The sequence below is a fragment of the Semicossyphus pulcher genome, unplaced genomic scaffold (assembly GCF_022749685.1).
Source record: "Semicossyphus pulcher isolate SPU_LCO1_2020_fin unplaced genomic scaffold, fSemPul1.0.p SCAF_10, whole genome shotgun sequence".
NCBI classification, from domain to species: domain Eukaryota; kingdom Metazoa; phylum Chordata; class Actinopteri; order Labriformes; family Labridae; genus Semicossyphus; species Semicossyphus pulcher.
In genome coordinates this window covers 3,530,855-3,556,012 of record NW_027211604.1, presented here as the reverse complement: position 1 = coordinate 3,556,012, position 25,158 = coordinate 3,530,855, and the positions used below count along the sequence as shown (strand labels likewise).

At 43.5% G+C, this 25,158-nt stretch overlaps 2 protein-coding genes across 6 annotated transcripts; both read left to right on the top strand.

Moving 5' to 3' along the window:
* Nucleotides 1-583: 583 nt before the first annotated feature.
* Nucleotides 584-1,519, top strand: LOC138599723 (odorant receptor 131-2-like). Its single transcript, XM_069671482.1, has one exon. It carries the CDS (start codon nucleotides 584-586, stop codon nucleotides 1,517-1,519), a length of 936 nt encoding a protein of 311 aa, XP_069527583.1.
* A 1,869-nt stretch (nucleotides 1,520-3,388) lies between these two features.
* On the top strand, nucleotides 3,389-25,142 carry nup98 (nucleoporin 98 and 96 precursor). 5 transcript variants are annotated; one of them, XM_069669174.1, is made up of 35 exons: nucleotides 3,389-3,535; nucleotides 4,824-4,933; nucleotides 5,176-5,271; nucleotides 5,564-5,749; nucleotides 6,155-6,294; nucleotides 6,599-6,706; nucleotides 7,177-7,357; nucleotides 7,473-7,636; nucleotides 8,250-8,387; nucleotides 8,744-8,879; nucleotides 9,022-9,114; nucleotides 9,401-9,541; nucleotides 9,797-9,930; nucleotides 10,035-10,222; nucleotides 10,383-10,499; nucleotides 10,695-10,884; nucleotides 11,226-11,325; nucleotides 11,534-11,647; nucleotides 11,864-12,002; nucleotides 12,093-12,270; nucleotides 13,984-14,145; nucleotides 16,489-16,728; nucleotides 16,815-16,947; nucleotides 17,055-17,314; nucleotides 18,043-18,227; nucleotides 18,347-18,609; nucleotides 18,776-19,051; nucleotides 19,412-19,569; nucleotides 19,882-20,022; nucleotides 20,176-20,324; nucleotides 20,429-20,650; nucleotides 20,989-21,230; nucleotides 21,376-21,530; nucleotides 21,640-21,751; nucleotides 22,822-25,142. In XM_069669174.1, exons 2-35 carry the CDS (start codon nucleotides 4,855-4,857, stop codon nucleotides 23,019-23,021), a joined length of 5,520 nt encoding a protein of 1,839 aa, XP_069525275.1. In that variant the 5' UTR covers nucleotides 3,389-3,535; nucleotides 4,824-4,854; the 3' UTR covers nucleotides 23,022-25,142. The 5 variants fall into 5 exon arrangements, with proteins under 5 accessions (XP_069525275.1, XP_069525273.1, XP_069525264.1 ...); XM_069669172.1 differs by having other exon boundaries at nucleotides 9,398-9,541; XM_069669163.1 differs by having other exon boundaries at nucleotides 6,128-6,294.
* Nucleotides 25,143-25,158: the final 16 nt, after the last annotated feature.

Genomic DNA, 25,158 nt, shown 5'->3' with positions numbered 1-25,158 from the left:
AAGACAATATACTTTCTTCTGTTCAACCCACATTTAACAATGGCCATTAAGTCACAACCCACCTAAACAGAATTCAAACTTTTAGAATTTTTTTTATAAAAACACATTAGAAAACACCCAAACGGTGTCATCATGACCTTCTATTAAACAACATTGTATAACAGTTGTTCAGAAGGCAGCGCCCTCTGGAGAACAAGTTATCTGGTGATGGAGTTTTCATTCAATTTTAATAACAACAAATAAAACTGGTTTACATCATCTTCCACTGAGCTGTTAACCACGTTGACGTGATAATGTCACGTGAACACAGTAACGGGCAAAGCTGATACACTGTATGTAAGGGCAGTCAAACCCTGCAGAGCAGCTCCACTCACATGGAAACAAGCACGGACTTTAACCTGCTAATTATCTGCTCAGGGAAAATGTATGATGTAAGGTTTAGGATGGGATACAACAGGCAGCTGAGATAAAAAAAAAAAAGATTGTCTTTTTTTAGTATTCTCAGATACAACAAAAACAGAAAGAAGTTTATTGTGCATTTGTGTTTCACCTGGTTCATATTTCTCTTAAATCATTTGCCAAGATGTCAGAAGAAATTCAATTTCAAACTAACATAACTGTTGGATTAGGGTTGCTGGAAAGAGTGATGTTTTCAACTCTGGTAGCAGTGACTGGCTGTATGTTGCTTTTTATAAATGGGACCATGTTATTCACCTTGAGGAGTAAACCAGTGTTTAGTGAAACCTCTCGTTATGTTCTTTTGTATAACCTTCTTGTTGCAGACACTTTACAGATGGCAATGAGTCAGTTACTGTACGTACTGTCGGCTTGCAGATTAATGTTGCCGTATCCTATCTGTGGTCTTTTGATCATGTTTGCCCGTCTCACAACTGATATTTCCCCTCTCACACTGGTGGTGATGTCTCTGGAGAGATATATAGCTGTGTGCTACCCACTCAGGCACGCTGCCATCATCCCCATCAGAAACACACTAGTTGCTATCATTGGAGTTTGGGCCTTCAGTTCACTGAATGTCCTCACTCACTTACTTTTACTGTTACAATTTCCATTTGAAGATCTGGAGAGTCTGCAGATGAAGGAATTCTGTAGTAAACTTCAAATGTATCTTGTGCCAATGTCATATGTGTATAACCAAGCCTATACTTGTTTTCTGTTTATAACAGCTGGTGTGGCTATCACCTCCTCCTACATAGGTGTGGTAGTGGCAGCCAGGTCTGCCTCCACAGACAAAGAATCAGCACATAAGGTTTGTAAGACACTGCTGCTGCATCTGTTCCAGCTGGGCCTCAGTCTCATGTCAATGATGCACACCACTTTACTTATTGCCATTTCAGAAATTGTTAGGAGATCACTCTTTGTGTACATAATGAGTGTTTTTTATGTCTTTGTTTACATTCTTCCCAGATGTCTGAGTGCTCTAATCTATGGACTCAGAGACCAGACTATCAGACCCGTCTTTTTTAGCAATTTATGCTGTCGACTGAAACTCTCACCATAACCTGATGCCTTAACTTCCCTCAATGTTTGTTAAACCTGTGCCCTCAATGAGTTAGCACAGAATGTAAGTCGCACCGCAATATAAGACGCAGTCTGTTTTTGGAGTTATTGAAATTTATAGAATTTTTTTGTGGTACAGGATACAAATCCTCCACACCAGACTCCACTAAAACAACATACATTTTTAAAATCCCAACAATATTGCAAACGCTCACATTTCAGCATTGAAGCTAAACAAAATATCCCTTGCTGACCAGAATTCATCCAATGTATTTTTAAAGTAGATGTCTGTGACGAAGCTTTAGCTGGATTATAGCGCCATCGTCTGGGTAAAATACTGTGACATAATAAAATACCTCTCTGCATTTTATACTGGTATACTTTTTAGATGAAAAGAAATGTAATAAAAGTGTGTCTTATACACCAAATTTGACGGTACATGTTTCTTGAGAATAAAGTAAACTAAAATAACAAATCCATAGTTTTGTCAGTATATCTTCAAACCCTTGTAGAGTCATATCCAGTTTTCCTAAAATGTGCGGTATAGCAACCACTCATATGATCAAATGGCAATTCTTCCAAACTTTCAACTTCCAGAAATTTGAAGGGAGACCAACGTTAGTAAATAAAATATATGATCTGTTTACAGAATATTTTGCTTTATTTTTATAGTATTATATTTTTTGTTCATGAAGACTTAAGTTAAAATGAATGTACTCAAGAGGTTTAATATACATTAGAGGCAGTCTACAATGTTTTGGTACTCTGTGCTTCCACACTGCTACATTCAGAGGGAAATATTGTACTTTTTACCCTACTACATGTATCTACTAACTAAGCATACTTGTTACGTTACAAATCGATTGTGTAAACGACATAACAGCTCATAGGTTTTCTAATCGTTTTTAATAAGGACATTTTTTGTAAATTTGGTTTGAGAGTGGTCACATGTAATGTTCCAAAAGTGATTGATGATAAGACTCTTATTTTTCCTGATGTATGTAAATGAAATCTATAAAACCTGCGTTTGTTTTAAAAGTTTGTGTACACTGATTATTCAGCTTTACTTAAAATATATACCAATTTATTGGGAAGGGAGAATATACTGGACTTAGCGCCCTGATATTACGATGAACAACAACAACAACATGTGTATTCATTTATCATTGTTAAATCCTCTTCAACTCATAATGTTCTAACAAACAAGAAATTGAATACATGTCAAAAGACACAGGACAAGACAAAAACTAGAACTATAGGGGTATCATGTGGGACAAAGACATCAGACAAAAGTATTAAAGCTTTTTGTTTACACTGTTTTCAACATTTATCAGTTATCAGTCCATTTGACATTTTATTGCAGTGTCTGATTTTTATGATGGGTTCAAAAATGGTTTCAAAATACAGTTTTTAGTATTTAATATTATTCAACCAAAATAATCTTCTACAAGCAGAATTTCAGTATTATCCTGTTTACTTAGAATAACTAAGAAAATACAATGCAATTAAAGAATATGTATAAATATTCTAAATAGGTTTAAGATAAATAATAATAAAAATGATGCAAATCTTGATCAGACATTAAGTGAACAATTTGTTTGACATTGAATTTTACTTTCTCTTTACTCATGTGGGCAAAATAACAAATGATATAGAAGACTGTATGTAGTATTTGTATTATTTTTTAAACATTAGTAGAAATAAAAACCTTAGCATTTAAATAAGACCACAGTTTCATTTTTTTACCCAGAATTAAAAGTACATGTTTATTTTTCCAATTTTCAGAAGTGCTGTACTCTCAACGTTTTCTTCTTCGGTGTCGTCATAACGTATGACGCATGAGTGTGCGTAGTGACGGTTGCAGGTCGACAATTTTCCCTCCTCGTTGAAAAAGCTATCCGGCTCTGCCGATGTTTGTCTAAACATACTTAATCTTTCATCATTTTGGACCGGTCGTTTTGACATAGCATAGAAAGGCCGACAAAGAAACCCAACAACCACAGCAACAGTGTTCAAGGTAACTGTTTGTCAGAGTATCAGTCGTTCTTTGTCTGTTTCGCATTTGTTTTGCTAACGTTTACGTAGCAACGCTAAGTAGTTAGCGGGAGCGCTAGCTAGCTAATATTAGCTTGACACGCAACTTCTAACAACTGTCCGTAGCGTTTACACACTAAATATCCAACAGTAATTCGACTTTATATCAATTTTAAATATTGCCTTACCATTAGTAATGAACAATTAACTTGTCGATAGCGTTATTTGTGCGCTACAGTCAAAGAGCTTATATGGTCGCTAAGAAATTATGCTACGTGCGTGTCAGTGTTAGCTGAATGTTTTGCGGTGAATAACTGGTCTAATCTGGCTCAAACTCGCTAAGTGACGGGATGGTTTTCCAACAGTTTAAACTCGCCCAACCCTCGGGGTCTCACATAAATATGATAGATTTGATAAGCGGTTTTAAATTAATGGCTCTACCCGGTTAGCTGCACGTGGAGCAGGAAGTCAGATAGAGTGAGGGTCGGCTAATGTTGTCTTCTACAATGTCGTTATTTGAGCTTAAGATTTCAGGCCAGCTTCATTTGAAACAGTATTGTACTAAAGTTTCACTTTCCGGATTTCACCACATTCGGTATTCATGTTACAGCCGCAACAAGGTTGACAGCTCTAAGAAAATCAGACCGAAGGTTCTTGAATTGTTTCTTTTGATATTTTGTATAGTGTTCAGTGGTTTTAATGTTTTGTTTGATATGTCTGGAGAGGGAGTGTCAATGTGCATCTATTGCGACAGGAAGATTTACAAAATACAAAAATTCAGATATTATCAGCCCACAGCAGCACTTCAGTTGTAGTCCACCTCGGAAACATCCTTGACATACAAAAACAGTGATTAATTCCACATAGTAACTTTATCTTGAACGTTGTACAGTAGCCCGTATTGTTTACCTGTTCGTCATCACCATGTGACTGACACTTATATCAAGACTACACACCCTGCTCGGAAAATTGTGTCCCAAATGTAATGTAATCACCAGTAACTGTAATCTGTGCATTTTATTTCTTTAAAGCAGTGACGAGATTATTTGTTCTAATAAGGAAGCTGTTTAAATTTCAGTTGATTTTTAGGATAGGATTGTTTAACATGTAGAGTTATCCCAAATCTGATGTGTTTTAAATTCAGTTTATTTACTTTATAACAGAGCTATCCGACAATATTTTTAAGACTGTTTAAAGGTAAGCCCCTTTACAGTTCTGGAATGCTCCTGTAGAATATAAACAGCTGATGTGTTTACTTTGTCTCCATACAGAAGACTTATGCTGTCCTGATAGCAGGGCAAGATGTTCAACAAGTCATTTGGGACTCCCTTCGGTGGAGGGACAGGGGGCTTTGGCACATCGTCAACCTTTGGACAGCAAAGTAAGTAGTTTATTTTTTTTGCTATGTATGTAAGTGATGTTAGTGTCTGCTCTGTGCAGTAGGAGTCTGATTTTACTCAATTCATGGCAAGAAGTACCAGAAGTACGAATTAATAATTGTCAGTGAAATGAGAGTTTCAGTATTCAAGTTTTTTGTCCCTGTTGTCTGAAGTTGCAGCAGGTGATATAAAGCATCTATGTGTGTCATGTGGTCCTCTCCTCACATGAACTCTGTAACTTTAGACGCAGCTTTTGGGGCAGCAGGAGGCTTTGGGACGTCTGCGTTTGGGGCCACCAGCAACGCTGGAGGACTGTTTGGTCCCACACAGAATAAACCTGGTTCGTCAGCTCTTACCTTATTTGCTCTTGTTAGAAAAAGCAGACACATGTTGTTAAGTTTCTGAGTGCTGTGAGCCCATCCAGATGGAGATAAAGTTTCACCTGCTGAGACTGTAGATGTCTACTTATTTTCTGAACTAAGTCTTCAAACTTTCAGTTTTTTTATTTAAACAAAAAGTTGTGATTTTAAAGACGCAAACATGTCTATCAATCAAGTAAAGTAAAGAAGGTGTCTTTTAAAGATGAATGAAGAAATACTTTACACTGAAACATCTCTGTCTGTTTGCTCCAGGCGGTCTGTTCGGGTCCAGCACGTTCAGCCAGCCGGCAACTTCCTCCACCAGCACTAGCTTCGGTTTTGGTGCACCGAGTGGGACTACCACCAACCTCTTCGGCAGCACCGCGACGGGCACCACTGGTGGACTCTTCTCACAGCCGAACAATGCATTCGGTGCAAACAAACCCACATCTTTTGGAAGTAAGAACCCACTGTACATCACTGCTGAACAGTTTCTTTTTTTTTTTAAAGCTGTCTTATTCCATCAGATTAGCTCATTAATGACAACCTGCTTCTGAATCCATCCAGTATGAACCTCAGCTGACTTTCTCTAAGGAAATTATGTGTTTGAGTTTCTATATTTCATTCAGAACTAAATCATGACATAGGGATCAGAAACCAAAATGAGAAAAGTACTAACAATATAATGCAAACAATGCTGCAGATTTAAGTTTTTCTAATAAAAGTGTCTACTAACCAAAAACAACAGTAACCTCCGTTCCAGTGCCATTTTCAAACTGCTCAGTCCAGCTGTCATTGTGATTTGTTTATCAAATGAAACGTCTGATCGGCCTGAAGAAGTGTCCCTCACATCGTGTCCTCCAGGCTTTGGGACGAGCACCAGCAGTGGCGGGCTGTTCGGCTCCACCAACACCACCTCCAACCCTTTCGGTGGAACCGCCTCACTGTTTGGAGGCTCTGGGTTCTCCGCCACACAGCAGCCAGGAACCACCGTGAAGTTTAACGTGAGTACTTCAGGTGCAGCGAATGTGGACGCACAACATGTTGCAGAAGAACTGTTTTCAACTATTACATGAAGTTTATTAAAAACAGTTAGCATCTTTGTTTAACTTCATGTTAGTATGATATAGTCTGTATATTTCTGTTGTACTTACTGCAAAAACACTGAACTAGATCAGTTTAATATAAAAGGATTTAGATTTTATTTGTCTGGATGGAAATGTTGGCCAAAAGACGCCTCAGGGAATGTTCAAGCGTCTTTGTATTTCTCACACTTAACAATTTTCTTTTATTTTTTTGCTCCTTCAGCCTCCAACAGGAAGTGACACAATGGTGAAGGCAGGTGTGACCACGAGCATCAACACCAAGCACCAGTGCATCACCGCCATGAAGGAGTACGAGAACAAATCCCTGGAGGTGAGATTGTAGATCGACACACAGACAGACGTGTCAGCTGCTGCTTTTACAGATTCAGCAACACAAAAGCGAGTCTAAAAATTATCCTTCCGTTTTAATCTTTCCCGAGGTTTAACCGAAGAGTTTTCCTTCTATCTAAAGGGGATTACACCCGATAGAAACACTGAATAAAGCAGCCTCATGTTAGTAAACAATGTCCGACACCCTTCAGTGTACGTATGTCAGGAGCTACCTACTAACTTGTTTTTAGTTCAGGATTTATTCAGTTTTCATCATCCACAAGGTTTTTAATGGATGCAGAAGTATCCAGTAATGTCTCCAAAATAAACAGACCCAGATTCAAACTGTTAAAAACACCAAAAAAGCAGCTTTAAACAAAGCAAAGCATTTTTGTAAGTTAGACTTTGTAGAATCATGACCTGATATTTGCTGACCACTCACTTTCTTCTCTCTCCGGTGTTTTCCTGCAGGAGTTGAGGCTCGAGGACTACCAAGCGGGCAGAAAGGGTCCGGCCAACCCGATGGCTGCAGGGACGGGCAGCCTGTTCGGACCAACCACGGCCGCATCCAGCGCCGCCACTGGCCTGTTCGGCTCCTCCGCCCCCAACTCCAGCTTCTCCTTCGGGGGAAACAAAAGCACCTTTGGAGCAAGTAAGTGACGATTAAGCTGAAGTTATTCTGTAGAATTCATTTTATACGTCTCAGAAATAAGAAGTGTTAATAAGAGCTGGTGATGCGACATGCTTTGTGTTTCTCTCTTGTCCAGCACCTGCAGGCGGTTTTGGTACGACAGCAGGCGGACTGTTCAGTCAGCCGGCACAGCAACCAGCCGGCAGCCTCTTCAAGCCGTTCCAGGCCACCACCACACAGAGCACCGGCTTCTCCTTTGGTAACACCAACACGATGGGGCAGCCTAATACCAGCAGCATGGTGAGGGTCGCTCTGTTTCTCTGTGCAGTGTCACTAACAAGCATTCTGGTGTATTTAAGAGTAATTCTGGTATTTTTAAACCTGGGCCCTTTTTTTTTAACATAGTTTTTCTTATTATTATTTGTTTGTGTTAAACAAATATTGTTATGGACCGAAATTAACCATCCACCAGTAAGATCCTGTGTTCTGTTAGGTTAAATCAGTGTATTTATGAATGGAGTCTGGTGTGTTTGCAGAGAGGGATGTAACGTCTGTGTGTGGTTAAAACAATCATCTTCCTCTGTAACAAAAAGGTCTATCTCTGTAGGGATCCTTTCTGTAATGTTGTCACACACTTAGAATAACAACCTGAGCCTGTCAGTGGAAACAACAAGAACTTTTAGTGGACGACCTTTGACCCATCAAGGATTATGTTGCAGCCATTACAGCCTGTTTCACTGCTGCAGGATGAACACTTGTACTGGAGACATTTACATGTGTATAAAATGGTGGCCCAGCTTTAAAAACACTGCAATTCCCCTTTAAAATCTGTACGTTGCTGTTGTCAGACTCCTCAGTCAGGGTTTTGTGGATGTTTGAAGTGTTGAGTCACCGCTCCTCTCCTGTGATTCAGGGTTTGTTCGGGAACACTGCACCGTCTCAGTCAGGCGGGTTGTTCGGCGCCGCTCAGACGAGCACCGCCACCGGCTTCGGGGCGGGCACCGGGCTGTTCGGTCCAACCAACACTGGATTTGGAAACGTTGGTACTCAGGTACCAACCAGTTTTATTCGAAATTAATCAGATTTAAGGTCCTATTTAGTCAGTTAAAGAAACTTACAAACTTAGCTAAATGTACAGACGAAGTATTAAAGGAGAGAGAATTAAAACGAGACGTTGAACCCCGGAAGGGTTTTCTCCGCTGGGCTCTTTCGTGTGTGTCATGGTTATTTGTTTTAAAACCACCAGAAGAGGAAAGTAAGTTTAGTATGTCGTCTTTAATGTTTTTCAGGTGAATCACAGGTTCAGTTTCTGAGTTCCTCAAAGCTTCTTGGGCTCCTGGTGAAGAGTTAATGAGTGAATGTGACTGAATGATGTTTTAATGCGTCTGTGTATGTTTACTTTTACAGCCGAGTTTATTTGGTAGTAAGACAGCTGGGTTTGGCACCACCACCACCAGCGCTCCCTCCTTCGGCACCGGCACCGGGCTGTTTGGCAACAAGCCGGCACTCACGCTGGGGACAGGAACCAACACGTCCACCTTCGGTAGGTCTGCCAGTGTTCGCTGTGATTTATAGCAGTATTTATTGATCCATCGCACGTTGCTCGAGGTGCTTAAGGCTAACATACTGTACCCCTATACTACTTTAGTATACTTAACTTTTATTAATGATTTGATGTTTTGCAGGTTTTGCTGCGAACCCTGCTGCTGGGAGTCTGTTCGGGAACAAGCCGGCCACCGGGGGACTGGGAACTGGACTGGGAACCAGCTTTGGAACAGGTACCAGATGATCTGTGACATCAGGAAGTAATTAAACTATGAAGGGACACATGATGATTCAGGGTGTGAAATATAAGAATGCATTATGTCTCAACATTTCTCCCATGACCCTTCCCCTAGAAGAGCAAAATGCACCACTAAAGAGAGGTTCCACTTTAGATTCCTGTCATTTAAAAAGAATTCAGTAGAATTGACACAATATTTGGTTAAAGCCACCCCTGACTGTGGAAACATGCAGAAAGAGTCCTCACAAATATACTGATACAAAGTTGTGTGTGTTCAGCAGTGGGCACAGGACAGCCGTCTCTGTTTGGGAACAACCAGAACAAACTGGGCACCACGCTGGGAGCTATAGGAACCTTTGGAGGAACAGGATTCAACACCGGAGCCGGCACCCTCGGCTTCGGAGCTCCGCAGCAGCCCGTCGGTGAGCAGCTCAACTCTGACTGTCTGTCTGTCTAATTGTCTCTCAGACAGCTTTATTCTTCCACTGTTGTGTAAAAAATATATAGTTTTACTCGGGTCAAAGCCTATGGCAGCAATCATGCCATGCATGTGTGATATCTCACATTTTTATATGCAAACTTATTATTTCTTCAGCTGTCTGAGTGTTACACTTTGACCCCAGTTGTCTTGGTTACTCTTCTCCATGTTGATGTGTGTGTTCCCTTTTCTCCTTCAGCTCTCTCAGATCCGAGCGCTGCGGGGGCCCAGCAGGCCATGCTTCAGCAGCAGCTCAGCGTTCTGGCGTACTCGCCGTACGGAGACTCGCCGCTGTTCAGAAACCAGCTGTCAGACCCGAAGAAGAAAGAGGAGGTGAGAGAGTCGAGCTAGTTTGTTCATGCTCGCCTTGAGTATCTGAGAAACCTGGTTTTGTAACAAAGGCGTTAAAAACTTACAACCTATCTTTGTTGCAACAGCGTCTGAAACCGACCAATCCGACGGCCCAGAAGGCTCTGACCACGCCCACCCACTACAAGCTGACGCCTCGCCCTGCGACCAGAGTACGCCCCAAAGCCCTGACGTCATCAGGAGCCTCCAAGACACAGCTCTTCGATGGCCTGGATGACGACGAGCCCTCGCTCACCAACGGAGCCTTCATACCCAGGTAACCGTTGCCATGGCAACAGTGTCTGAACAGGTGTTTTAATGCACATAATTGGCTTTGTTGAGAGATAAATGCTTACTATTTCAAACCAGAATCATTTTTAATTAAGCGAAATACGACAAAAATCATGTGTGTTGACATTGTCCTGTGTTGTCCACAGGAAGAGCATCAAGAAACTTGTGCTGAAGAACCTGAACAGCAGTCAGTACAACAGTCCAATCAACAAAGAGACTGACGACCTCGCTTCACCTTCAGAGTATCCACAGAACGGACACAGGTCTGAAAAAATACACACACACACACACACACACACACTTCCCATTTTATCAGGTTTTTTTCACATATTCTTCTTTAAAATTTCACTTAAGAACTCAGTTTTCAGTGAACTGTTGAACGATTAGTTGAACGATCTAGTGGACAATAATTTCATAGTTTGAGTCCTCCGCTCTCCTCTCTGTTCCCCTGTTTACAGTCACATGGAGGAGGAGGAGGAGCTGAGGGAGGTGCCGGGCCCCAGCACCCAAGCTGACGACGACCCCGAGGTCACACAGTTCTACGTCAACCCCATCGCCAAGCCGATCCCGCAGGGCCGCACCCAGACCAGCCTGCAGGACACCATCAGCGACCTCAACATGCACAAAGCGTCCAGGAACGGACTGGAGGTCAGACGATCTGAGGTTAAACCTCAAACCTGATCTGCACCAGTTACTTTCATGTTTCAACACTGGTTCACAAAACATGTTCGATTAGAAGAGGCAGTATTTGCATCGAGAGCCTACAACAACAGAGGGAGCATTTACCTCCACTTTATGATTCTGTGTAGAAGCCAGATATTCCAATACGAAAATGAAAAGATCAAGTTGTGTTTAAATCCTGATGACTGACATATTTGAATGAATCTTATGGAAAACGTCACCTTCATTCTGTGGGTTATTGTCAGGTGAAAGCTTTAATATTAAGGTGTGGAACTTTGATTTTTACTTGAATGCTTCTTCTTCCTCAGCTGAGCAGCGAGGACGTGTCGGCGTCTCTTGGGGAGGAGTCTCTGCAAGAGGAGAGAGAGGAGGAGCAGCAGGAGTCCCAACAGTCTCCTCACCCTGCAGGTCAGAATGAAACATTTGAACTACTACTTCTTACCTCTTACCTCAGTGTCCTCTCTGCTTTGTCCCATATGACTCCTCCTTTTAGCATAGGAAATATTGGGCCATCACTTACAAGAGGAAATTAGATCGCGACTTCCTACATTACCTTTAAAACTACATTTGAGTGGTTGTCGAATAAATCCGTCACATGCTGCTTCCTGTTTTTCAGGCATCGTTCTGAACCGTGTGGGTTACTACACCATCCCCTCCATGGAGGATCTGGCTGAGATGGTGGACGAAAACGGAGAGTGTATGGTGGAAAACTTCACTGTCGGCAGGAAAGGTAACGTCAGCTTCCATCTCTGCTCCCAGTGGAGACACACACACACACCTGACTTCAGACTTTGTGATGTTTGCACTCTCACACTTTATCCGAACTCATTGGCTGGTTAATTGCCTCCTGATGGGTTCCTGGGCCTGTAGAAAACTAACCAAACTTCTTTTGTCACGAGTCCTGATTGGACAGCCGTCTCAATGCCCTTCTCTGATTGGCCCACAGGTTACGGCTCCATCTTCTTCCCCGGCGAGGTGAACGTGACGGGACTGAACCTCGACGAGATTGTCCACTTCAGACGCAAAGAGGTCATCGTGTACCCGGACGACAAAAACAAGCCGCCAGAGGGGGAGGGGCTTAACAGGTGAGTGACAGGAAGTGAAGCCAGGGACTCTGAAAGCCTTCTTGCATGGGGAGGCTTTGACTAATTTCATCCTGTTTTTTGTGGTCGCAGGCGAGCGGAAGTGACTCTCGATGGTGTTTGGCCAAACGACAAGACGACCTGCATGCAGATCAGGAGCCCCGAGCGCCTCACAGACATGAACTACGAGGGCCGGCTGGAGAAAGCATCACGCAAACAGGGAGCAAGGTTCCTGGAGTACAGACCTGAGACGGGATCCTGGGTGTTCGAGGTCGGTCACTGCTGCGTCTGTTGTGTCACCTAAAGTTTATTTAGACTCTCACGTGAATGATAAAGCTGAGGACACATAGGAGCCTTTAATGAATATGTTGTTATTGACTCATTGCAGACATGTTGGACAACCCGTCTGTGTAAGGCCTGAGAAAATGTACAAACAGTGTCGGAAGTTTGTCCAACAGAGAGTCAGATTTTCAACTTAAAGTGTTTCCAGTTTATATCAAGGTCACAACTCTTTTAAAAAAGTGTAATGAACAATTTTTTCTGTTTCTGTTAAAATCTTAATTTTAAACCGATACATTAGAGTGACATTCTTAAATGTGTCCACATCAGTAACGGCTTTAAAAACACAAGTGCTTGGCCTTCATTAGTCGTTCGCTTTGCCTGTTACCTGTTTGCTTCGGTTAGTTAAGACTTTACATTTCAGCAGATCATCCTTACAGTAAAAAAACGATGTAGACACTGCATCTAAGGATTACTTTTCATCATTGCTTCTCATTCAAACAGTCTGACTGAAGCAGACAGGCGGTGAATGCTGAACAAGCGTCAAATGACGCGTAAAACGCCCCTTTTTCTGTGAGCGCGCACAGAGCCTGAAGCAGAACGCCTGAGTGACACAGAAAGTTCACAACCAGCTTCATGATGCCCGTAACCCAGTTACAGGAGTGCATTGCTTGAATTTTGACAGACAGACGCACTGCGGGGGGAAATATGCATTTTAAATGGCTGACAGTCCACCACTCACATTTTAGTCCCGTCTCGTCTCGTTAACGAAAATTAAACATACAAGTCAGTCAGTCAGTTTTTATTATCAATGATCTATTTTTAGCTCGTCTTTGTCGTGGAAAATTGATTGTTGACGAACATTTTTTGTCATAATTTTCATGAACAAAATTAACGCTGCCATATACAGAGGCAGAGACCGTGTGTGTGTCGTCCCCACTCTTTCCTTCCCACTTTTCCTGTTTATCTTTACTGTCGTATCCATTAAAGGCAAAAGCCAAAAAATAATATTGAAAATACAATTTTATGAATTTTTCGTCAAAAACTGTCTCCAGGTGAACTTCGGCTCGGCTTCGGGGCTCTATTCTATTCTAGTGCAATAACTAACTAAAACCTTTGTTCAGTTAAATTGTGTAGTTAAAACATAATTTACAACTATTTAAAGGCGTCTGGATGTGTTTTAATGTCCAGCTGACCGACGTCTCTAATGGAAAACTTAATTATGTGCGTCTTATAGGAAAAAACAAGTTGGCTGATGTAGGAGTTTGATCTGTCGCTGAACCGAAGAAAAAAACATTAAACGACATAGAATTCGATTGACAGAATTTTGAGTCAAGTAGAGCCATCGTTAGGTTCATTTACTGTTCAGGAATTTGTTCATTCAGGTGGAACACAAAACAACAAGATCTGTTGATTCATTGCTGCTACTGAATTTCCAATTGTGAAAATCAATCAAAATATCAGGCGCCTGTTTCTGTGCATTAAGCATCGAATCTGTGAGTCACTGTAAAAAAGAAGCTGAAGAAACCTTTTTTAAATTAAGATGTTTCATTCTCAGAAGCTGAGACACAGATCCAGTTTATCGTGAACCAAACGTTACATTGCTGTGAAAGTTAGCTGGGTCACAGTGAGCTCTGTGCAGTGTGGCACTGTCATGTTGTCCTCAGGTGTAACTGACTCTGCCCACTCCCCCCCCCTCTCTCAGGTCACACATTTCTCCAAATATGGCCTCCAGGACTCGGACGAGGAGGACGACGTCCCACTCAAAACTGACCCCAAGAAGCTGAAGACGATGGCGTCACTTCCTCCTTCTAAGCTGCAGCAGCAACTGCCTCCTTCCCAGCAGCAGGTGGCGCCACAGGCTCAGGTAGAGCAGCCTGCGCCCATCAACACTCATCCTCCTCATCCTCACTGACACAGCTGAGATGATTAAAGGAGCAGTTCACTCAAACATCAGCTAGCAGCTTGTTTTTCATTTGATTTATGAGAGTCGGCTTCAGTTATTCCAGGCCGACGAAGACGACGACCACCAACAAAACTGATATTTTCTGCATTTATCGAAATGCCATTAAAGCATGTGATTTGGGTTTTTCCCCAAAGTTTTATATTTTTCAGGCCTCTAAAGAGAAACTGAAGTTAATAAAGGCAGGCTGAGGTTTTTACGGGTGATGGATTGAGCTCAGCCTGAAATGTTTAATGTTTTCTCTGAAACTGACACTCTAAAAGGTGGAATCTGTTTCTGCTGCAGTTCAGTTTATTAGAGGCTTTTGAATACGGACGATCGTCAACAAACTTATGTATAAATATATATAATATATATCTATACATAAGTAATATATAATATAAGACCTGTAAACAAGCGACCGAGGTCACACCGTCAGATTTATGCATGAAAGAGTTCTTGTTGGATTTTAAGATATTTGTTTACAAACAGTGATTTTAGCTTCAGTGCAGATGTTGTTCTATTCAGTAAACTACTACTTTAAAGGTCTGATCTGGAAGATCTCAGTTTGCCAGCACCCTATGAGGATAAAAGACAATTGCGGGAGCACACTTCCCAATTTAACCAGACGTCCACGGTTGGCTCCGGCTGTAACTCTTGATTTTCCTGGCTGACGGTCGCTTTCCTTTTCAGACTGTTTGCTTCATCTGAGCGTCGAGTTTGTTTCTTCTTCTTTGGATTTTCACTTCTTGTTGAAGTTGTATCTGTAGTCATCCATCTTTTCTTTGTTTGTTCAGCCATAGTAGATTACTGTTTACTCGCAACACTTGCAGAGAGCGGAAAAGCAGCCACTTAGCTCCGCCTACCCTCTCTGGCAGACCAACCACTGCTGGCTGATGGAAAATGCGTCATTAACTGGGCACCGCCACAGACACCCAGTCCATAATAATACTATATACTGCAAATGCAAAGGCTTTCATCAGTGGGCCATAGGCTCAGTCACCATGTGTTACCTCATTCAGAGAGAGAGAGAGACTTACAGACATTTATTTACATGAACATCTTCGAGATTTTCACTTTAAGGTCTTGAAAGTAAAACATCAGAGTTAACAAAGAGAAAACTGTAACAGCCAAGTATAAGAAATACAAAGCAGGATTTATTTGTTTTCTTCTTTCAGTGTTTTGTGTGTTTTTATCTGATATTTGAAGCAAAAATCGTTACTTTGAGTTTCTCCTGTCAGCAAATAGAAAGATCCACACGAACCCACAGATTTATAAACTCAGATTACTTTTGCCGAATGTTTTTTTTAGGACTCATTTACAAAGATGATCTCTACAGATGTGTGACAGCAGTTTTTAACACAAAGATAATCAGTTTACGATCATATAAAACAAAGAAAAGCATTAAATCTTCTGTCACAGTTGAATCGTCTCATCGCTTCAGCTGTTAAAACCAAACATCTGTCACTGTGTCTGCAGAGAGAAAAGTTACTGCATGTTGCTTTAGTTAATCTGAAATATAACGGCTTTATCTTTATCTCTTTTTTAATCTGAATTTACACTCTTATAAGTTTCCTGCTCATTTCTCTGCTGACTGAAGAAATGATCTGAACGTCTTCACTTTGTGTTTATTTATCATCTTTAGTAAAATCAGACTAAGTTTTTATGGCCTGTTCATGCTGCTGTTATTATATTAGTTATTATTAAGAGCTTGTTGTGTTTTCTAATAAACTACAACTATTATTTAAGTTGAGTGGGTTTTAGATTCTAACCTGCTTTAAGGTGCGCTGCAGAAAATGTACTTTTGAAATGATACTCATGAAATGAAAAGAATAAAGTAAATGAAGATGATGCTTAACATTTGGTCTGATTAGCTTCTCTTTGTGGTGATAATGTGACGTCCGCAGCTCTCTCGCAGGTGTTTCTTGTTTGGTTTATATCATTTTATGCTAAACTTTTAAATTTCTTATTTATAATTTTATCTGTAAAATATAAGAAGTCTGTTATTTTAAGACGTTTACGTCTGGATCAGGATACAAATCAACGCAATGTAAGTGGACGAACACTGATCCTGAATCAGGAAACATTTACAGAAACAACAGACTCCTGTCGTCCTAAAATGGCGTTAAAAGTTCAGTAATTCAGATAAGACGAAACCTCATTGTTTTTCAAAATAAAAGACCGACAGAAAGCAGAGAGTCAGTGATGATGTTGTTGAACTCTGTGTTCATGTCTCTCTGACCTCCTCATCTCCATCTGTGTCTTCAGTCCACTGTTGTCCTTGATCTGCCGGGCGGCGTGGCTGAGTTGGACAGTGACATGGCCGACATCACCCAGAGCTTCCCGACAGAGAGCATGCTGGGAGGAGAGGAGGACAGCGAGCTGCTTGTGGGGGACATGGACACAACCAGCGGGAAGCTCGCAGGTTTGATCCCCACAGAGCACGACGGCGTCTCTGCGTCCGGCCACATCGCGTCCACACTGGGGATCAACCCACACACCTTACAGGTAGCGCCACAGTCCACATCCACAGACAGGAAGTACATCTCCATAACCGTCCGCCACCACAATAAAATGTCCTGTTCTGTCGTCAGATCATGAAGGCGTCTCTGTTTGCTGAGGATGAGGAGGAGAGCGACATGTTTCAGGATCACAGAGCGATGAAGGTCTCCACTGACGTCTCTTCTCCTCGCATCGTCCTGCCGGGATCTCAGAGCCGACCCTCCGGTAGGAAGCAACAAGCTCCGCCCACTCCCGCTTTTATTTTGGTAACCTTTAACCCAACCTTTAACCTCTCTCTCTCTCTTTCTCTCTCTCTTGGTCTCTCACTGCAGTGGGCGGTCTCCTTCAGGCTCGTTTCACCTCCGGCCTCCTCTCTCAGGTGTCCGACTCTCCTCGCACTCCTCTTCTTCCTCCCTCTCTGTCCCGGGGGTCTCCAGCGGCGGTCGAACCACCCCGGCCCTTACATTGGGCGGGGGCAGGCCCCTCGTCCTTCCTGCTGCCCCCCCGGGCCCCGGAGCCCTCGGTCAGGACTGTTGGCGTCCGGCGGCTGGGCGGCCCCGTCCCCCTCAAAGAGTCGGTCACTCAGGGGAAGGTTGGTTTGTTTTACATAAATATATTTGCCACTAAAATCTAGACGAGGGCTATTTAAGTTACTTGTGCACCTAAAAACATCAGCTCATATCCAGACGTCTTGCTCAGTGTTAGTAAATGGAGCAGGTCTTTTATGTCTCCTGAGCATCAGGTGATGGGCTGGTTACTTACACAGGTCAGATTGATTTATATGCCACACTTCCCAGGGGTTGGATGCAGCCTGAATGCGGGACAAAAATGGAGATTGTCGTTACGTCCTCGTCTCGTTATTGGTCCACACATACCTGTCGATACTGCTACAGGCTGATTGTTAAGTCATTGTAATCTACAGGCCAGAATCGGGCTGACAATTACAATAACGTTGTTTCGTTATTCTTAGTGATATGTGAGGGTTTTATTACCTGGATGCGTAGCTGTGCATTGATGTTACCTCCAGTTCAAAGCTTTCTCCCACCCCCAATTATTAATCAGCACTCTGCTAGTGTTTTAGCAAACAGCTTTGAGATGCATCACTGCCACGTGTTATTCAGAAGTGTCATGTGCAGTCAAAAGTTTTACAGCTTTTTTACTGCGACACTTAAAAACACATTTATGGAAACACGAGCAACATGTTCTCTTGCTAACAGTTATAACAGTATAATAACAGACACCTTCTACAGTGAAAGCTAAAAACACTGCCCCTCAGTGGTGACAGCAGCATAAACACTTGAATCTTGTTTTTATTTGCAGGGCTGTCTGTTGATGGACGCGGGGCTGTTTGCCGGTCGTTCCTTCCGGGTGGGCTGGGGTCCCGGCTGGACGCTCGCACACTGCGGCCACAGGCTGAGCTCACCGTCGACCAAACAGCTCGTCCAGCAAGAACTGACGAGCAAAACCGACTTCAGCTTCCTGCCGAAACCAGCCAGGAGCAAACCGTAAGACAGAAACACTTTGTTTATGAAACCAGGAAGAGTACACTTGATTTTTAAAGAGTCCAAATGAATCAAAGTGTCCAGGGTCGTGTTTCTGCTAAAGCTCAGCTCTCCTCCCTCAGGTTGACAGAAAGCCCCTACAAGGTGGTGCTGGAGCAGGTGGTGGGTCTGGAGCCTCCAGCAGTGAAGAGCAGTGAGGAGGAGGAGGAGGAGGAGAGCCAGGCGGTTCTGCAGCGCCCCCTGGAGATCTGTCTGAAGCACAGCACCGTAGACACACCAGATGTCTCCGCCTGCCCACTGATCCGACCACAGCCTGGCGTGGCGGCGCTGCATGAGTACGCTGAGTGGATCAGCGAGCTGAGCGACAGGCAGGGAGACGCAGACCGTAAGTGGGAGGAGTTCAGACGGACGGTTGAGTGATATGACTTTAATGATGTATGAGTGTAACAGTAAAACTAAGCAGCTCAATGTTTTGTGGAAGGAAATGATTACATTTATTTATGTTCATGCATCATTACCGTACAAGCCTTCAACCTCTGTCCTCCCTGCAGCCCTCCTGGGGTACTGGTCTGAGGTCTGGACCCTGTGTGAGGCCTTGTGGGGCCGGTTGGGTCCTGCAGATCAGGATCCAGATGTTGACACTCCCAGCGAGTACGAGCAGCAGCTGGACAGGAGGCGCACCTTCTCGGCATGGCTCTCCCGCGGAGCCTCCTGCAGGGTGGAGGAGGAGGTGGCGCTGGCGGGGAAGGGTCGCCACACGGACGCCATCTTCAGCTACCTGACGGGAAACCGCATCAGCGAGGCATGTCGACTCGCTCAGAAGGAAGGTGAGGAGAGTCAGAATCATTAAAACACTGCAGACTGAGAGGCTCATCCAAGCTCTCGCCTGCTGCTCAATCATACATGACCCAGAGTTAAAGAAGGTTTATTATATTCTGAAGAGTTGGCACAGAGAAAATATCAAACTAGGATCTGAAAAGTCCAGATGTGGTACCAATGACAGATGGATAAACTGTTTGTGTCCAGCAGACGTGAAGTAAACGCAGCAGCTCTGAGCTCCATGACACACAAGATGGAGCTGAAACATGGTTCACAGAATTGAAGTTTCTGTCGGAGCTTTACTGAACTAACAAAATGCCTCCATGCTGAGCGAGCAGCCGTGCTAACCTGTAGCTGTGTGTTTCCAGGTGACCACCGTCTGTCCCTGCTGCTGTCTCAGGCTATGGGCTCTCAGTACTGCCGGGACCTGCTGGCCCTGCAGCTCGCCGACTGGAACCGCATGCAGACCGACAGCTACCTGCCCGAGGAGCGCCTTCGCATCTTCACGCTGCTCGCCGGGAAACCTGTACGACACGTTTCATTCACTTCCAACAGAACAGAAATATTACTGCTGATATAAACTTCACAGATTCTCCTGAAAGATGATACAACGTTTTTTTCCTTTCTGATAAAAAACCTTTTTAACATGTTAACGTGCATCTTCAGACGTGGTACACAAAGACACAGAATTTGCTCGGGTATCTGCTGAGTAGTTTTACCTTGTTGTTTTAAACAGGACCATAGTAACCTTAACAAAAGTTTGTTGTCTTTAAACTGTGTCTCCATTTAGTCATGTGATGTAGTTTGATGCTGACGGTGTTCCCTGTGCGTCTCTCAGGTGTGGCAGTCGTCGGACTCTGTGGTGAACGTGTGCATCGAGCTGGACTGGAAGCGCTGCGTGGCCGTCCACCTCTGGTTCATGCTGCCTCCGACGGCCTCCGTTGCAGACGCTCTCGCTAAGTACGAAGCTGCCTTCCAGGTAAGCTGCTGTCACATGATACTTTATACTCAAAGGTGATTGGTTCGAGCTTCTGTTCTGATCTCTTTACTTGTTCAAGCCTTCAGTTGGTTTATTTTCCCATTAAGACTCCAAGAAGCTTCCTGCCTCCTCATTATCGTCTTGTTTCTGCAGGGCTCCTTTGAGGGGGGGAAGTACGCCGTCGCGCCCCTGCCTCCGTACATGGAGGCAGAGCAGCCAGACCTGGAGGATGAGGAGAAGGAGGAGTCTAAACGACCGCTGCACGACCTCTGCTTCCACCTGCTCAAACTGTACAGCGACCGGTAAACTAGCCGCTCACCTGCAACAGGAACCAGAGAAAAAAATATTTCTGCAGTTTGAACATGTGTAAAATCAGTGTAATGCTCCTTTAATGTGTCTCCTGCAGACACTACAGCCTGCAGCAGCTGCTGGACCCCCTGACCGTCACCTGGGAGCGTCTGGACTACCGTCTGAGCTGGCACCTGTGGGGCGTCCTGCAGGCGCTGCACTACAGCCACCTGAGTGCCTCGCGGCAGGGACTCCTCCACGCCAGCTACGCTGCTCAGCTGGAGAGCGCCGGCCTGTGGCACATGGCCATCTTCATCCTGCTGCACATCCCCGACCACACGTACGAACACTTTGGCTCCTTTATTTACTGTCACTGGATAATGTTTAAAGAAACGCGCAGAGTTTTCCTCCCCCGTTCAGTCATAGACAGGAGCTTGAAATGAGAAATTATAAATGTAAAAGCTTTGACACAGATGTTTCTATCGGCCGCATCGTAGACCCAGTATGTTTGCTGCATCAGAAGTCATTCATGAGTTTTTATAGGTATAATTTTCGGCAAGTTAGAGATTTTGGAACAAAAAACATAAACAGTACTTTCTCTGCTTCTCTTTTTGTTCTATGTTCATCTCCGTCCTGAAGAGAAGAAACTGAGGTGTATTTTTCTGTGTGTGTTTTCAGTCAGCGGGAGCGAGCAGTGCGGGAGATGCTGACCCTCCACTGCTCCCTGCAGGACACGGACGAGTCGGTCCAGAGGGAGCGCTTCCTGACCGAGAGGCTGCTGATCCCGGAGCAGTGGATTCACGAGGCCAAGGCCACCCGAGCCCGCCGCGACGCCGACAGACACCAGGAGGCCCTGCACCTGTACCGGGCCGGGTTCTGGAGCCAGTGCCACCGGCTGCTGATCCAACACCTGGCCTCAGGTCAGCACCAACTGAGGGGACTCTGTGTCTCTGGTTTTCAATCATGTTTAGCAGAAAATAGTTTATAATAATCAAGTTTCATTAAGTTAAAGGGAGTTTGAAGCTTTTTTTAAAGGTAATTTTTGTCCCTCACGTCCTGCCGTAGACTGCATCATCAACGACAACCACGACTACCTACTGGAGTTCCTGGAGGGGCTGGCGGTCCCTGAACACAGCGCTACCATCCAGGACTGGGACACTGCAGGGAGAGTTTACCTGGACTACATCCGAGTCATAAAGACTCTGCAGGACATCCAGCAGGTACTGACATGTGTTTCTGAGTGCTCCAAATACGTAATGATTAAATTCTGTTTTTATGTGACATGACGACGGTTAGAGTTTCATGTTTGTTTTTTCTCCTCGCTGTCAGATGGAAAACGCCGGCTACGAGCTGGAGCGCCTCTACACCGACGTGACGTCTCTCTGCAGCAGGATCGAGCTGCTGCCCTGCAGCTCCGCCCGAGACCGGCTCGCCCAATCAGGTAAGAGCTCCTCTGCTTCATGCTTTCATGTTTACCTGGAAATAAGAGTCTGCAGGTTTTCCCTCCAACTGTAAACAACAGCAGCTGGATCACATCTGCCCTCTGATTGGCTGAAGTGAGATGAAGGTAGGAGCAGACAGAGAGTGAGTTCAGTTTGAGAGAGACATTTTTACAGTGTCAGATCACATCAGTGTTTATCTGCCAGCTGAACTCTGCAGTAAATTGTCAGATATGTTTAAAAGAGTTGTTATTGTTTGAAGGCTCCAGGAGCTGTTACATCAGCCTCCTGAGCTTCAGACATCTTTGTCAAATGTAAAGGTGGAAACTCGACAGCCAAATCACTTCATGCTGTTGTTCTCAAGCACCTCAAATATGCTTAAAGCTTGTGCTTTTGAGGTGACGCGATGCGTTTGAACCAGTTTACAAAGAGTTGTGACGAAGGCTCAAGTTCTCCAACACGTTTGTAAAATGAAAACTGAAGCAGGAAATCCAAAATGAGATCAAAGAACATGAAAAACATCTGATATGTTCTAAGAAACATGAGCAACTGAATTACATGAACTTCAAAGGAACTTTATCCCAACACACGTTTACACCTGAGCCGAGTTTTCAAGCATCACAAAGCCCTCACTAATAATCATAATATAAATAATACTGCATGTCAATGGTCTGTTCTTGCCCTTTAGTGCTCGGATCCAATAAACATTAAAAAATAAGTCTGACAGTAATCACAGTATAATCAGAGTCACGAGGCTGCAGGTGTTTGAAGTCAAACTGATGTGTAAGAATATTGGTTCATGAAGGAAGAGATTTTGTCAGGTGAGTAGTTGCTCAGGTAGGTGTTTTAAAGGAAGAGTTCGGAGTGAGACTTCCTGTTCTGCAGTAACAGCAGGAAGAGTTTGTAGGGAAAGAGAGGGAGAGAAAGAACGTTCCGGCAGGTGGATGAACTCAGCTGCTGTTGTTTGATGAGAACGAAAAACCTGCAGACACTTCTGCGACACAAAAACTCTGAGCTAACAAAGCCCCGCCTCCCCTCCACCTCCTCCCCCACGTCTCCTCCCTCCGTGCAGAAATGGCGAAGCGAGTGGCCAACATCCTGCGCGTGGTGCTGAGCCTGCAGCAGGGCGACGCGGCGTCCGACTCCCTCAGCATCCCCCTCGCCCAGCTGGCCCCGCACATCACCCGCCTGCCGATGCCAGAGGACTACACGCTGGAGGAGCTGCGAGGCCTCACGCAGTCGTACCTGCGACAGCTCATCGTCAGCCAATGAGAACGCAGACATGATGAACGATCGACTTTGCAGCTGCTCAAATATCTTCAAATACTGATGCAGAAAGTTTTCCAAAAAGGACGAAGCAGCAAAAGTAAAGACCTAAAGATGAGTCCTCATCTGAGGGGAACAGTTTGAGGAGTTTCTTCAGTTTGCTTTCTGACGCCGTCTGTCTCAGCTTCTGCAGCGATCTTCAGTCTGTCGGTGGTAAAAAGCTCCGATGTCATTCCTCATCATCTGTGTGGGGCTTCAGGGGAGCGTTTTAATAGATAACCAACAGTAAGTGACATGAAATAACTCCTGATTAAACCACACCAGTGACTCCTGCATGTTTTATTTACTACAAATCAGTTGAAATACAGGTTTTATGTTCCCGACCTCGGGGTCTTTTCCCCGCATGTGGTGGTTCACAGCACGCGAAAGCAGAGGGATAGTCTGTTTTTGGACTTTCCTCTGATCAATGACTGGATTGTTTTACCTTAAAGTCTTTGAATTAAATATATTGTTTGGTACATCGGGTAACAGCTGACAGATTAATTTAAGAAGAGAGTTCAAACATATTACACAAACTTTTAAGGTGTTCAGCTGCTAAAAGCTAAGAAGTCAATCCAAAGACTTGTTGACACAAATTCCATCAATAAAAACGAACACAAATGATACTGTGGTCGAACCGGCAGCCTTTCTTTAGGTCTTATTTCTACTTCTCCCAGGAATCCACTGGTTTCATTTCTGTCTGTCCAGTGTGAAAACAGTTCAGCAGTCGACAGCTGCATTATAGTTAAAGAATTCACTGCAGACACTCAAAGAAATGACTCCATTTGGTTTCAGCCCTCTCAGTATCAACCTGAAGATTTCAGCTTCTTCACTTTCTGATAAAGATCTGAAGTTCATTCTCTGCGTGGCTGAGTGTAAACCTCAGGATGCTGAGGATCAAAGAAACGTCTCTCCACAAAGTCTAAAGTAAACATTTATAAAAGTAGCTAAAGCTTGCAGTCCCTCTGGTGCGGTCCTCCGTTATGTTTACATTTAACACTTTATTTGATCTGTTGGGATTAAAATCAGTTTTCACTGATGTCATTTCCAAGTTCTCTTTTTGTTGTTTATCGTTTTAAAATGGCCCAAAAAGCTTCTTTCCTCCTTCAGCCCAGTTTCTTCCTCACTGTGCATGTTAGCGTGAAAACCCTCCATAGCTCGTTTGACCTCTGACCCCAAAAAAAGCGGCGCCTTATTGATTAGCTCTGATTAAATGTGTGGGGGGGGAAATGCATCACACGTCAACTGTGCTGTGTGTGTTCATTCTAAGATTTGGTTTAAGTGTAAGTAAATCAAACAGCCGTTAGCTTAGCGTAGTGTGACAGTAGCATCTGTTCATCTGTCCATATGTGAATAAAGACGATTATCTTGAAGACGAGCGGTGAAGGCGTACAAACGGGTGCACAAAGTTGATTTGTCTGGAGACGGCTCGGAGGAAGGCTCCACATGCAAAGTGTAAAATGCCTAATGGTCTATTTTTGTAGATTTCTTGTTTTTCTGTTTGGTTTGAATGCAAGTCAGAAATGTGTGTGTGTGTGTGTGTGTGTGTGTAAAGCAGAGATAAACAACTACAGACGTGTTTTTTTATATATATTATCACTTCATTACAGTTTTGATGTCAGACTTTTGCAGGTGAAGAGTTTCCTTCCAAAACGAGCTGCCAGCCAGAGATTTCACTGCGTGTAATTATATAAATATTGTATATTTTTGGAAAATCAAACAGGGAACATCAGGTCATTTCTATCCTCCATCTTTAATTATTAATAAATTGGATGCAAAGTGTGTTGGAAAGAAGCTCTTCACTTACTGATCGATTGATTGATTGATTGACGGGTCATTTTTCTTTTCCTGTCGGCCTGTCAAGAATGTTTCTGTTTTTCAAAGTCAAATCGGTTTTGTTGTTTTTCAAAGAACAGGAAGCTCAAATCAATGTATTTTTTTTCTCCTGTTTAAAAGAAACTGCAAGTGTGTGTGTGTGTGTGTGTGTGTGTGTGTAGTAGTGTTCATGGATGACTACGCTGCGTGTGTGTGTGCGTGTGTTTCCTGATGATTTTGTTGTTATAATATTTTTTAATAAAGTCAAGTAGAAATAAACACGTATGAT

Bases quoted from the DNA above. Each gene is read 5' to 3' on its own strand.
- nup98 (XM_069669154.1), top strand. From the start codon at position 4,855: ATGTTCAACAAGTCATTTGGGACTCCCTTCGGTGGAGGGACAGGGGGC. The intron at 5,272-5,563 runs GTTCGTCAGCTC...TGTTTGCTCCAG, and splicing joins TCCCACACAGAATAAACCTG to GCGGTCTGTTCGGGTCCAGC. The intron at 21,531-21,639 runs GTACTGACATGT...CCTCGCTGTCAG, and splicing joins CTCTGCAGGACATCCAGCAG to ATGGAAAACGCCGGCTACGA.
- LOC138599723 (XM_069671482.1), top strand. From the start codon at position 584: ATGTCAGAAGAAATTCAATTTCAAACTAACATAACTGTTGGATTAGGG.